Source organism: Agrilus planipennis, unplaced genomic scaffold (genome assembly GCF_000699045.2).
Source record: "Agrilus planipennis isolate EAB-ADULT unplaced genomic scaffold, Apla_2.0 scaffold8, whole genome shotgun sequence".
Classification (NCBI taxonomy): Eukaryota; Metazoa; Arthropoda; class Insecta; order Coleoptera; family Buprestidae; genus Agrilus; species Agrilus planipennis.
Window position 1 is genome coordinate 1149257 of NW_020442461.1, and position 13561 is coordinate 1162817.

General features: G+C 34.0%; 2 protein-coding genes across 2 annotated transcripts in view; one reads left to right on the forward strand and one right to left on the reverse strand.

Annotated features, from left to right (window-relative positions):
• Window positions 1–13561, forward strand: part of LOC108735938 (lysine-specific histone demethylase 1A) — a 229159-nt gene that overhangs the window by 2431 nt on the left and 213167 nt on the right. The gene's annotated exons all lie outside the window — the stretch shown is intronic.
• On the reverse strand, window positions 365–3329 carry LOC108735940 (tryptase alpha/beta-1). Its single transcript, XM_018468183.1, has 6 exons — window positions 3266–3329; window positions 2781–2983; window positions 2418–2680; window positions 2125–2355; window positions 1855–2065; window positions 365–604 (listed from the first exon to the last, which is right to left on the reverse strand). The coding sequence occupies exons 1-6, from the start codon at window positions 3321–3323 to the stop codon at window positions 443–445; spliced, it is 1128 nt and encodes a 375-aa protein (XP_018323685.1). The 5' UTR covers window positions 3324–3329; the 3' UTR covers window positions 365–442.

Genomic DNA, 13561 nt, shown 5'->3' on the forward strand with positions numbered 1-13561 from the left:
AAGAAATTGCTGATACTAACTACGTAATACTACTTTGCCCTGTGTTGACAGCACTCATAATTTCTTTTATATATAATATTTATATTGAAAGACGTGCAGTGTGTGTATCTGCAGTCATTTTGTTGCTACATTGAGAATGATTACCGACAAAACGGATAAAAGTAATTATAGTCCTTACAGTATTTGCTACGTCATTTCAATTTCGAGATACGGCGTGTGTAGTTTCAGCTTGATATCAGGTTAGCATTTCATCTATTCTCCAGTGATTAATTTAATTTTTAATTTGAACACAATTTTATTTGATTAATAGAACAATAAATTTCTACTTTTCTCTCTTTACATAAATTATAAACGTATTGTTACATGATTTGATGTTCAAGCTTTAATATTATTATTATTATTATTTCTATCTGCATTTATTACTTTTATGAAATTATTAAAATTACTGCGTGTTCACTGTATTTTGAATCCAGTTAACATAATTAGGGACGTTGGTATAAACACCATAAACTCCCGGTGCTCCGCATCCTTTGCCCCATATAACCAAGCCGGCCACTGTATATCGTCCATTAACTGGGCATACAAGGGGCGCTCCACCGTCTTGCTAAAATAAAAAAAAATACATTTCAGTGGTAATTGTAAAATGTTAAAGAAAAAGTTTAGTTTTAATTCAATGGTTTTCGTTGTAATCAAAGAAATAGGTAGATACTTATTTACGAGTACAGGTTTTATTAAAATAATTTTCTACATTAAGCTTTTTAAGCTTAAATCATGATTTCCTGTGACTAATTAGAGTTACTGGTGTCATTTTTCTTAAATGGTAAAGGTAGCTTAAGGATGTTTGGGAGGTATGTCAAAATGCTACGAGACAAATTTAAATTTGGAAGAACGTTCCTCATTCAATTCTAAAACTTCTGTAAAAATTACAAATCGATTCACTAGACCGTTAAAAGGTTATTGAAATTTTAAAAAATTGTAATTTTACACGTCATTTTATGAAGATTCGTTAACCGAACAGATTAAATTTATTTTTATTAACATGTCTCATATTTATTTCTTGTACAATTACTTCTTTAACGGTGTATTTCTCCAACTTCCTTAAGGATGTTTGGGAGGTATGTCAAAACGCTACGAGACAAATAAAAATTTGGAAGAACGTTCCTCATTCACTTCTAAAACTCCTGTAAAAATTACAAATCGATTCACTAGACCGTTAAAAAGTTATTGAAATTTTAAAAAATTGTAATTTTACACGTCATTTTATGGAGATTCGTTAACCGAACAGATTAAATTTATTTTTATTAACAGAAAAAAAGCTACCAGAAATTTCAAACTTTTATAATAAGTAACTTGAACTCTGGAGAATCACTTTAGCGTAAGGTTATTCAAATTCACTAAATGGTTATCGAGGAAAAAATGAAAAATTATCTGAAAATCTCGTTTTTACTTGATAATATAATGATAATATTTATAATTGTCTGAAATAAATGCAATTTTAAAGTTTTAATTATTATTTAAACATATTAAAAAGTTTTACGCTCATTATTAATAGAGATTGAAACTAAATATTTTTTTGTTTCGAAGTTGAAATCAAGGCATATTCACTGCCAAAAGTCAGTTAAAAATTTTCCATATTATTCGTTATTTCTTATTTTATTCAAAGTTTTTGGTCAAATTCCAAATTTTCTCTCAAACCGTATAGGTACTTTTTTTTAGTACCTATAGATAGTATTTATTTACCTCATGATATGCTGCAAAACCTAATTAATCACGAATTTCTAATTTTATGTACTCTTGTCTCCGATTGTACCTCCCAAACATCCTTAAAAATTATATTATAAATTTCGTCCTTACTGTGCATGCGTCTCTCATGGATTGTCCCCCTGCGCATATTTCTCCAACTGAGTCCAAATAAAAATCCACTCGATTTCCCAAAAGGTTTGATTGAGCATAGGAAGCTCGACATGTAGCGTAAGGAACAATTGGCACAGTCACTTGTTTTTGGCGCATTGTCGGAGCATCGTTCAATCGGAAACTTGTTTCGCCCCATCCAGAAACTAAACAGCTGAAAAACAGCAATCCATTTTGTGTTAAGTAATATAAGTGTTACCTATAGATACTCACTTTTGACCGACGAAACTCTGGCCTTGAGTTGGTAGACAAGCGGTGTTTATATAATTTGATTGTCCTAGTGTGAAACAGTTTTCAAGTCGCAAAACAGCTATATCGTTTCTGAGGCTGGCACTGTTATATTGGGGGTGGATGGACACACGGCTAACCACCCTGTATTGAGCTGTAGATACGTCGGTTGATTCCCAGATTCCCATATAAACCCCTATGTTTCGGGGGTTATTCCTGATTCATTTTTGTTTTGTCAAAATTCTGACATGAATTACGAACAGTTAAATGCTACTCACTGGTTTTGCACTACTTTATGGGCTGCGGTTACAACATGGTAAGGATCAATTAGGACTCCACTTCCTGCGTATCCTGTCTGATTTACTATGAAAGCCTGCCATGGGAAGGCCCCTCGTTGGGAAAACCCATCAGCATTTGATGTTACTGATGCCAGTCGTGTACCACACTGCGTGGTGCCTAACCCACATGGGTTTCCAGGGTTATTTCCAGTGGTATAGCAGGGTTCTTGACCGGCTGGACAAGGATTTTGCTGTTGGTTGCCCTTTTAATGAATAAAAATTAAATCAAAATAGAAAATATTTAAATAAAATCATTGGCGGAATTGGTTTCGTGTAGTAACTATAAATATTTTTGATTTATACCGGTGTAACGATACGGACGTCAATGGTGAACGAAGAGCAGGTACCAATTGGTACGCATACGTAATTTTGACCACCGCTTCCTGTTGGGCGACCTGCGCTACCAAAGCCACCACCGCTTGGGGGACCACTAGTCCCTATTCCGGGGTTTCCACCGCCGCTTGTAGGTGGGGGTCCAGCACTGCCCGAACCCGGAAAACCTTGCCCTAAAACCAAGGTTTATGTGGGTTTCTGAGTTTAAAAATTGTACTTGGGTACTTAAATAATTGATCTGAATTATCGTTAAATTTGTTTTGATACTTCAGTTAATGGCCTTTATTTTGAATATATGACGTATATTTATTTAACAAAAACACAACCGTTTTTTGGTATTAAACCAAGGGGCTTGAATGCCGATTTCATAAATTTGTACCATCACTTGCATTAGGTATATTATTTATAACTTTTTGCACATTTATGCGTATATTGTACAATTAAAAATGAATTACCTGCTACAGAATTAACTGCACTGGCAATCACTAAAAACACGCAAACTTTTGAAAACATGTTCGATCGCTATAACTGCAGAAGAATATCTGTTTTTGTGGCACATATTTCTTTTATATAGTTGGCACATTTAAATAATAAGTACACTTATTAGTTGTTGACTCAATGCAGGCACAATTGTCCAAGTTTTCGAAATAGTGTGATATGATGTGTAATATGGAAATTATAAAAATATTCCCCATAAACACAATTTACACAAGTGTTACATTGTCGCCGGATGCTTATTATTGCACCCACTGATTTGTGAAGGGCGTTTGTCCAAGGATTACTATTATTAGAAGCAGATAAACATAAAAGTTAACGTTAAACAGTTAAAAATTAAAAGGGTTTTTGTAAAAGCTTTGTACATTAGCATTAAAGATTTCCACAAAGTGGTGGTGTTAATAGATTTGGCATAATTACTTAGTGTCTAAATCCTTATTGATGAAGCTCATGAGTCATGATTAAAAATCTCAAAGGATGAATCCGATTCCGAAAGTGAGATGTGGAAGAAAAAAGAAAAAATTTTATTCTTTTTATTACTCGGCTTTTATAATGTTCTAGTTTTCTCTTAATTTTTAGCTTTTCGTTTGCCTTTATTCATTTTGGGTAGGTAATATAATTTTTATGTCGATATTTCGAGCGCATGTCCAACTTAGCGGTCACGCCACTTAACTCGCGGACGTGTTGATGCACTGGGCGGAATCGCTCGTCGTCCCGTACCTGTAATTACAGCAGAAACCTAAAACAAACAAGTGCTGTCGAACCCGTTGACCCGATACCGAGATACCGCTCTGACCCTTATTCCCAACTCCATGGGTGTGTAACAATATAAGGCGCACGCAGTGTCCGAAAAACACGTTCAAAAACGACCGACCTGCTCGTCCACTTCTTCCAATCTCGTCAAATGCGCTCAATAAAATGCAAATTCAACTTAAACTGACAGAGGAAAATTTCATGTAAAGTTTTCAGATTTGTGTGGAGTAGATATAATATCTAGAAGCTTGTACATTTACCACCAACGGTATTATTGTAACATCATGAGTTTTTCTGAAAACAATTTTTTCTGCCTATTATGCGATCCGAGATAAAAATGTTCAGTCTCTCAGAGTCTCTGAAAGTCTCTCTGAGACTTGAGTCTCCATCTCTCATCGAGTCTCTGGTGCCGCTGAGAGAGACTGTCGAGAGACTGTCAAAAAAAATGTTTAGCGTCTCTGAACGAGAGACTCGAGCCGCTCATAGAGAGATCCTCATTTCGTATCCAGTCTCTGAACGAGAGATTCGAATCTCTGAATTAACAATTTTATCGTTCGAGTCTTTCATACAGAGACTATGAGAGATCCATAAAAACACCTAGGCAATAACTGAGAGACTGTGAAAGATTGTGAGAGACGCTCTCAGAGACGCTGAAAGACTCTGAGAGACTGGAGAGAGACTGAAAAATTTGTCTAGGGGAAAACAATTATACAAATTTTGACAAGGTTTCCACTGGTGTAAGAATCTTTTTGGGAGGGGTTGATTGAACGAAATTAAAACCAGGGTAGGACTCGAAGGCAAGCATTCGAATGATTTTTCAATAAACAAAGATAAGATATTTAGCGATAGTCACAAGTACTATATTCCTTTGAAATTCTTTTGAAATTTTATGACAAATATTTTTTCAAATGTGTACGAAGATGCAGAAAGGTCAAACATATTTTTTTTTTAAATTTCGACTTGTAGCTCCATATTTCGACTAACACTAATGGGTAAAATTATGATTCCTGCTGAAAAGCCGTGGTCATATAAATGAATTGCTAAGTCTAGATGTTTCATCGGCAATTGCGGCTGACATCTTCAACGGTACTGCATTGACAACGTGGACAATGAAGATTTCAGTCACAGATGCCAACGAAACGTCTGGACGTAACAGTTAATTTTTATACCACGATTCTTCAGCCCGAATCATAATTCTACGGTACCATTGATTCTGGCCGTGAAAGCCTACCTTCCTTCTTATACTGATGCTTAAATCAATATTCTACTCAAAATTTCGAGTTACAAGTCAAAAAATTAAGTTCTACCCTTCATAAATATGTAATCCGCTCTCGTAAAATTGTCATACTTAACCGTGTCCCCTTACATCTTCTCCTCACCCTGTATAAATGCGTACCTTTATTAGGTAACACATATGTATGTATGCATAATCAAATATATTCATTGTCTTCGATTATAACTACATACTCTATATTATAATTTATAAGTTATTTTTATGTTTAAAACGTAAATTTCTAAGTGCAGATGTTTCTGTAAATTTATAACTGATTTCTTTTTATTAGTCACCATCGTATTTCAAATTTCCATTTTTCTTTCAAATTTAACTTATTTTATACCTGTTGATGCTGGTTAAAATCTATAAATAGATTTACCGAGCACGCAAAGTCAAATAAAAGGTCAAACAAATATGAGAATAGAAAGACTTTTTATTTATTTATATGCATACGTCTTCATTACACTAGTGCTCGTTTTATCGGTTAAGTTCGTTTATGATTCATTTCACGATAAAGGCGTTTCTTTCTCGAACAATCTAGAAGAAAATTTGTGGCGTTTGGTCGGTATCGCAAACGAAATATTTCTTGGTTTACGCGTTTCGGGTGTTTTATAGACTTTATTCTAATGCATCTAATAACATTTGACTTTGATAAATGCGTTTATTGAACAATGCGTAAGTGTGCAAGTAAACTTTAATTAATTCGTGTGAAAATGAAGGAATGAAGCTATGAAATATTCCGGGTTAAATCAGTTAAGGTAATTCTTTTATTCAACTTTTTTAGATGGTTCCTACTTTCTACGATTTAAATTAATAGTTTTAACTGATTAAATGAATGGTATAAACGTAACTGTCGACGATTATTAACTTTGTAATGTGTTTAAACTTTAATATTTTAAAAATGAAACTGATTTTTGTAATGTAGCAATGCAAACAGTGGATAAATGAAAATTTTCTGTATGCTGTTTGCCTAGGTATATACCAGCGGTCAGGGAACTTTTTTTAATCATTACCCCAAAATATTTTTGTGTAAGTTGATATTACCCCATGGCGAAGAGCAAAAAAAAACGAAATCGCCTCTTTTTAGCATCTTTCATATTATAGCCCCCATGATAATTTTGAAAAGAAAACAATAACTAAAAATTTAATTTAGACATCATTTATTCAATTTATCAATGTAATACCTAGTAATACATAACGGTAATAATAGTAATATATGTAATATACAGTTGAGGAAAAAAAAAATCGCCTCCACAGAAAATATAAGTAAATGATAGTTTCTTGTTATTTTGTAATTCATATGATATTTTTCTTGTATNAGATCTATCCAACGTTTGTTTATACTCATTGTAAATGTAGGTATACATAACATTAGTTAGTGCCAAGTGGTTACAAACACATTACGAACATCATTGCATATGAGCTGAGTGTCGAATAGGTACGATTTCCGATGGAGTCAATCAACGAATTTTAAAGAAATGAACTAAGAATCATTGTATATGTTTATGGTGCATTTTTTATAAAATGCAGCTTTTTATTATGCATTAGGTTAACCCATTTAGACTATCTTATAAACAGTATGTTCATTTGTAGTTGTTGGTGAAATTATGATTTATAACTAAATTTAAACAGTTATTTGAGGACGCCACAAAAGTCCTATACCCCACCCACCCATTGTCCGACATGGTTACAATTCGATGACCCCTCCCCCCCATACGGGCGGATGTTCTTTATGAATGACCCCTAACTTCGCAACTCCTATTTGTTTTTTATGAGTTCCAATTCTTCTATATCTGCTCATTCTAATATTTTCGTTCGGACGCATACCTTTATTGTTTCCTTGAGTGTGTTTTTGTAATATAACTTCTACTTACAACAATATCCTTACGAAGGAACGAAAGTAACCTGTCGAAGTATCCTTACCGTTACTCGTCGATCGCGGTTCGGTCGGCCGGTTGTTAGCGCTTCACAATCGCAAGCAATTACAGAACATATCCGTAAGCTGTTGTAGATCCTTTATGCGATATTAATATTCTTTTGTGAATCCAATTGCAAAACGTATGTCTTCGTAATAGAATCGCTATCGAGATAAAAAATCAATTTGCATTACACCATTCGGTTCGTGTCCATCCGTTCGTTTGTCTCTGTCTCTTCGTGAGAATTTGTTTGACCTGAACCACGGATGGTCACTAATATTTGATTTTTCTAAACGTAACGTTTTCTGTGTTTTTCTTTCATTAAATAAATCACTGTTTTGACTGAATTGTTCATAAATTCATAGATTTAAAGAGTTGTTCGTTTGGCCAATATAAACCAAATTATACCATCCACAATCTAACATTTACGGTTTGGATTTTAAATTTTTTAACCTTTAGATGTAGTTCTCTTAAAGCGGTAAACACAGAGTGCTAAAAACCTACTTCATTACACAGTATTTACAATTAGAAAAAAATCTTTTTAGACTTGTATCTTAATTTCGCAATTGTTTACTTTAACAGAAAACAATGGCTAATTCATTGTATCAGCCATAATCAAAATGTTTTAACTATTAATATTATAAAATTGAATGTCATTCAACTTATTATTAAAAACTCTTACTACTTTAACAAAAATGGTCTTGAAAGAAATGTGGCAATATTCATTTTTGGTTAATGTACGATTTTCGTAATTTTCATATTTCTTTTCATCCTGATATATAGGCAACACGGTCATCACGGCTGTGTTTGGGAAATTGAGAAGTCTAACCGTGTTGATATGTCGCGGGAAAATTAAATAAATTATAAAGGCCTGGGTCGTGCGCATTTTATTCTTCTCTCATTACAGAAAAATAAAATAAAAACCTGCAATGACGAATTGTATAAGTTGTGGGAGAAAATATTGGAAAATATTATTTGCAGTTATAGTTTATCACTATTGAATTTTCCAGCTATTAAAGAACAAAAAAAAGTTGTATACTACGTTTTATTACGAAACTGGTGTCATTTAAATGCAATTAAATTAAACTAGAGAGGATTACATATACTTTATTTATTTGTATGAATAACAAGATTTTTTTGTTCTCTATTTATGGTTCTGTTTCACACACCAACTTGTACTAATGGCAATGCGCAGTTAATATGTTTATAATGAGACGTTTTATTCTAAATTGCAACTGAAGGTTGCAGACATGTATGTATGTAACCTACGGTATATAAAGTAGTCCTGTTTGCGTGATCCTGAACATATACCAGCGGAACTTGCATGAACTTAAGTACTTATTATTGGTTTTTATAAACGTCTATACGCATGGTCTATAGACAAGTACAAAGGAATATTTTGGTTAACGTGCTGTTAACATTCACGTCATTCACGTTTACGTAATTATTTAGAATTAAATGACAATTCACAAGATTAGCACAAGATAAATTTTGCCAGTTTATTGTTTACCAGTGACCCGCCCCAGCTTCGCATAGGTGCAATGCTGATACTAAATATATTTTTGTTTTGTTTAGATTATTATCGAAGAAGGGGAAATCTTCAAAAGATATCCTCTGAACATACTAAATATACTAACGAATGTCTTTATATACAACATTCACAGTTTTTTTGTCATTAGACAATACAAAACGGCCTCCCGGCCGGTACCGCCGCAACCGCTATGTCCCTGCATTTTAAATCTGTAATATCTTCGAAAATATCCATTTAAACTATTGTACATACTGTAAAGGGCCATATTGATCTATATTAAATGCACAATGTATTTAAGGTACTTAATTGGATAATAATTAATGCTGTATTGCCTACAATCGCTTCGTAAATAAGTCATTATTTCTCATAAAAAGTAAAGGATAAAAATGATTATTGTGGGTTATCGCTAAGAGATAGGCATATACTATCCCGGACTTTTTTGTAGACCTTTTCAAGGTGTACAATACTGTAACATATTATTTTGATCTATCTCGTAGGGTTCAGCCAGCGTTTGCAATGTAAGCGCAAAAAATGTGTTTATTTACGACATCACATTAGAAACCTCTAAAATTATCAGTGTTTCCTTATTATATTATACATGTATTATACATATAAACCTTCCTCTTGAATCACTCTATCTTTTAAAAAAAAACGCATCAAAATCTGTTGCGTAGTTTTAAAGATTTAAGTATACATAGGGACAGACAGCGGGAAAGCGACTTTGTTTTATACTATGTAGTGATTCTTAAACTTTGTTTAATTGTATCCTGGCAATAGTTGGACGGGTTCAGGGGGGAAGAGTGCGGTTAGATAGTGTCTTGAATGTAGCACCCAATTTCAAAATCCAAAACATTAAGCCGAAGCAATTTAACCCCCACCCCCCGTAACCCTATAACGTCACTATATCCTTTATCTATACCATAAATATCAGCATTGATTAACAAGTTAAACTCCATGGCCCCTTGCAGGGTCGTCTTTAACTTAATGGATGCCATGGACATATAATACCTTTATTGTTTTGGAAAATGACTATTTTGTTTTATTAAACAATTATTTTTGTTTATTTACATTCAATAGCTAATTGTAATATGACTCGGAAAGACAAGTCTAACTATAATTCTCAGGTTAGTGTTTAAAATTGTGTTTTTTGAAAAGGTATTCTTCCAGTTTTGAATATGCAAAATCATCAACCAGTTGTCCAAGGTCTATGTCTTTGAACGTATTCCATTCTATGAACGTTAGCAACAAACTGGTCAATCTTTCTTGAAGCATTATTTTTCTTATTTCATTTGTTGTTATTCTTTTAAGTTTGAAGAAGTAGCGTTCGCCACCACAGTTAGTTACCATCATGCTTAAAAAGATACTCAATGCAATTTTTACATTTGTAAATGTGTTTCCAATTTTGTTTTATACCAAAGTTGCTTCATTTTCTGTCAAGTATTTTGCTAAATGCAGACATTCTGTATCTGACTCTTTCTTTTTAACGTCTTGGTAATAGATTTCAGCAAATTCGTTGCAACTTTAATGTCCTTGTACAAACTCAATAGCTGTTTTAGATGCGAGCTTAGGTTTTCTCTTATGGGAAGAAAGGTATCTACTTTTAATTTCTCTTTTTAATTCAGTTGGACTGTTGCTGCAGTCATCAAAAAAGTCTGGCGTCTTATTGTTTGAGGTAAGTCTTTGTCGGGTCACAAAGTTTAAAAATATAAGTTTTCAGTCTTATGAGAGTATTTATGGTTTAGATTAAGGGGTTTATTAAAACGTATTTTTAAATAATTTTGTATATCTTCTTTTCACCATTGCAGAAGGCCACTCCTGGATCTATACGTATCTATCTAATAAGTACATAGTTTTCGCGAAAAGAATTGAGTTCATGTAGATTTAGTATTTTTTATCCTTTCAAGAAGAAAATTTTTGTACATCATGAATTAAGTCCTGGTAAAGCTGCAATATTTCCGCCGCATTTTAACCGAGTGGATTGGCGCTCAAAGAAATAAAAGCGTGATAGGTCATTCGAAAAGGTTAACAACGCGATGCATTTTATTACCGAAACAGTTTCCGTTTTAAAATACCTTCTCTATAGGTATCAATAATAACTCATCCGCATTTGGACGATTGCAATGTCTCATTTGTCTTAATCAAAACACACCTGACAGAAGTCCTGTAACCGCTTACGTTTGTAATTAGCTTTACGCTCATTTATCTTTATTATTAAATCAATCGCTACTAATAAATCATCGTTCGATGAGTCTGGCTAAATGAAACATGAAATATAATCGACCATCTATGTACACGTCAACTATTCGACTATGGAGAACTTTAATGTGCAAAAGAAAAAAATAACGATACCTACGTACAGTAAAAGCTGCCTGGTGTATCATTTATTAAACTTGAACAACAACTATCTAATAATTTTCTTGAAAGTATTTATAATTTACTATGTTGTTATAGAGAACTACGTTATTTACTATAGATGCACAGTGTGGTCGGATTTGCATGATTAGCATTTTTAATTTCACAAAAATACTAAAGCTCGAAAGCACCAAAATGAAACACAGATTTGAAATCACAATTGAAGTTGCTGGAGTGGTCAGTGTGGAGCAATTTTAAGAAGACAATATAAGTTTTTAATGTTCTATGTTGAAAAAGGGTAAGATGTCATAAATAATCGTGGCTAAGCGAAGGTTTCGAAGTAGGTTCAATTGATGACCAAGCTGTGATGTACTACAAATTGCCAGTGTTAGCGAACATACGAGTATTTAGGTTAACTATTTGAGGAAAATTGTAAATGTAATATAATGCATCTTCGGGCGCTCAATTGAAGGACCTTAGATAAGAGTAGGGTTTGAAAAAGAAACGCATCCTGAAGCTGTTGTTTGATAAAAGTCTAGTTGGGTCCGTTAACTTAGAGAAAGGTACACGATGTCCGATTGATGTACGTAACTGTTAGAAGTTATACTTCATTTACATTCCGTGGCAATGTGCCCCTTCCAATGTCTCTCTCATTATACTCTCGACTCTTGTTCATTAAACATACTTTTTCATACAGTACCTGCCAAAAGTTTTGTTCAATCATGAATAGTACTGCGAGTCGAAAACAAGCGTTAAAGCCTTTAATATAATATAATAAACATCTCGTTGATATTTTCAGTAGCAAATGGTATAATAACAACACATTTGAGCAATGCAATTGTAGTGGATAAAATGGTCAATTTTTCCGTGCAGTACTGTACGGATTATACGCTCCTCACCGGTTAAGTGTTTGGCCGAGAGTTGTCTCCTTCCTTTTCTGGCCTAGTGCTGTTCTTTTCTACTTTGCGCCGGTCAAACTGAAGGTCACATCGCTACAGAAAGTAAATGAAGTATATTTACCGTCCCAGAGGCTTACGGTGGCGCTTTGGTCGGAAACATCTGCGGTAAACGATCGACCATATTCCAGGGACCCGCGTACAACCGAAATTCTTTTGTGCGCATCATCCACGCTGTACCTTTCTCTAAGTGAACGAATATACCTACCTTTGCGTATCGTTTCTTTTATTGCGGGGGTAGTTAAATTTATTCAATACCAAATATAAGTAGATCATATACATACCTATAGTGTAAATGTATTTGAATTGGTGTTGCTCTCGATGTCGTTTATTTTTTAAATAAGCTCATGTGCCGTTACCCCATCTAATTGTTGTAAAGTTCATTGTTGTCGCCCGCGGTGAAAGGATCTCTCTCAGTCAAGAACTGCCGCCGCGACTGCTGCTGACACACTTTTTCCTCCTCTAACATTTTATAATTAAATGCATTGTACACACTGCACGTTATAGTGTTCTAATCAAACGTTGTGCTTTTGTCCTCTTCGTTCTCGCAACATGTCTGTCTCTGTTGCGTCGACTACGGAACGGTTCGCGGCCACACGAGAGAGTGTGCAAATCAAGTTGCATTCTTGGCTCAATTTATTTTTTATACCGCTTTTTTATGTGGTTTTATCACCGTCATACGCATACTTATGTATGCATGAGAGACAGACGTGTGTGTGCGAAGTGATGAAATCAAATAATTATCAGGCTGCCGATGAAAAGAGTCGAATAGCGTCCGTGGTGTTGTTCTCATGCTTAATCAATCAGGTGGACCATCTAACACCTGTAAACCGTTAAGATATGCTGATTGTCGTTATTAAATGGGTTCGCCTTAGAACGTAGGTATATCTGTGTATGTATGTATGAACGTAAACTATCGTCGGAAAGTTTAGGGACGATCACATTCGTCGGGCGAGCCGATGATACCTAATCATAATTTATAATTTACTAGGTTTTTCCCGTGGCTTCGCTCGCAGAAATTAATATTGTTTCTCCATAAAAACCTTTTAACTCCCAATTCACCCTTTCAACGTTTTAATATTATATATCAAATATAAACGTAGCAACAACATGTCATCCTTAAGGGTTGATTTTTAAAAAATGCAAAAACACGTATTTGCTTAATTTCAACAATGAGCAACTTTCAAGTAAATTCCACTGCAAATAAAATATACACCATGGAAACGTTGCAACCCCTTTTCATTTGATTAATTTGATTCCATTGCGCCTTCAGTTCTTCTACTTTTTTAATACATCCTGAATAAAGACCAGAATCCTGTTATTATGTTACAGCATCGTCATTTATTTATAAGTATTTACCAAGAAAAGCTTTACGTTTTCTGTACGTCTTAGTTATAAGGAATTGAACTAAGCTTCACACCGCCAGGATCGCTAGTTATCTATGGATAATCCTCTATTTTGTCAACATTTACAGT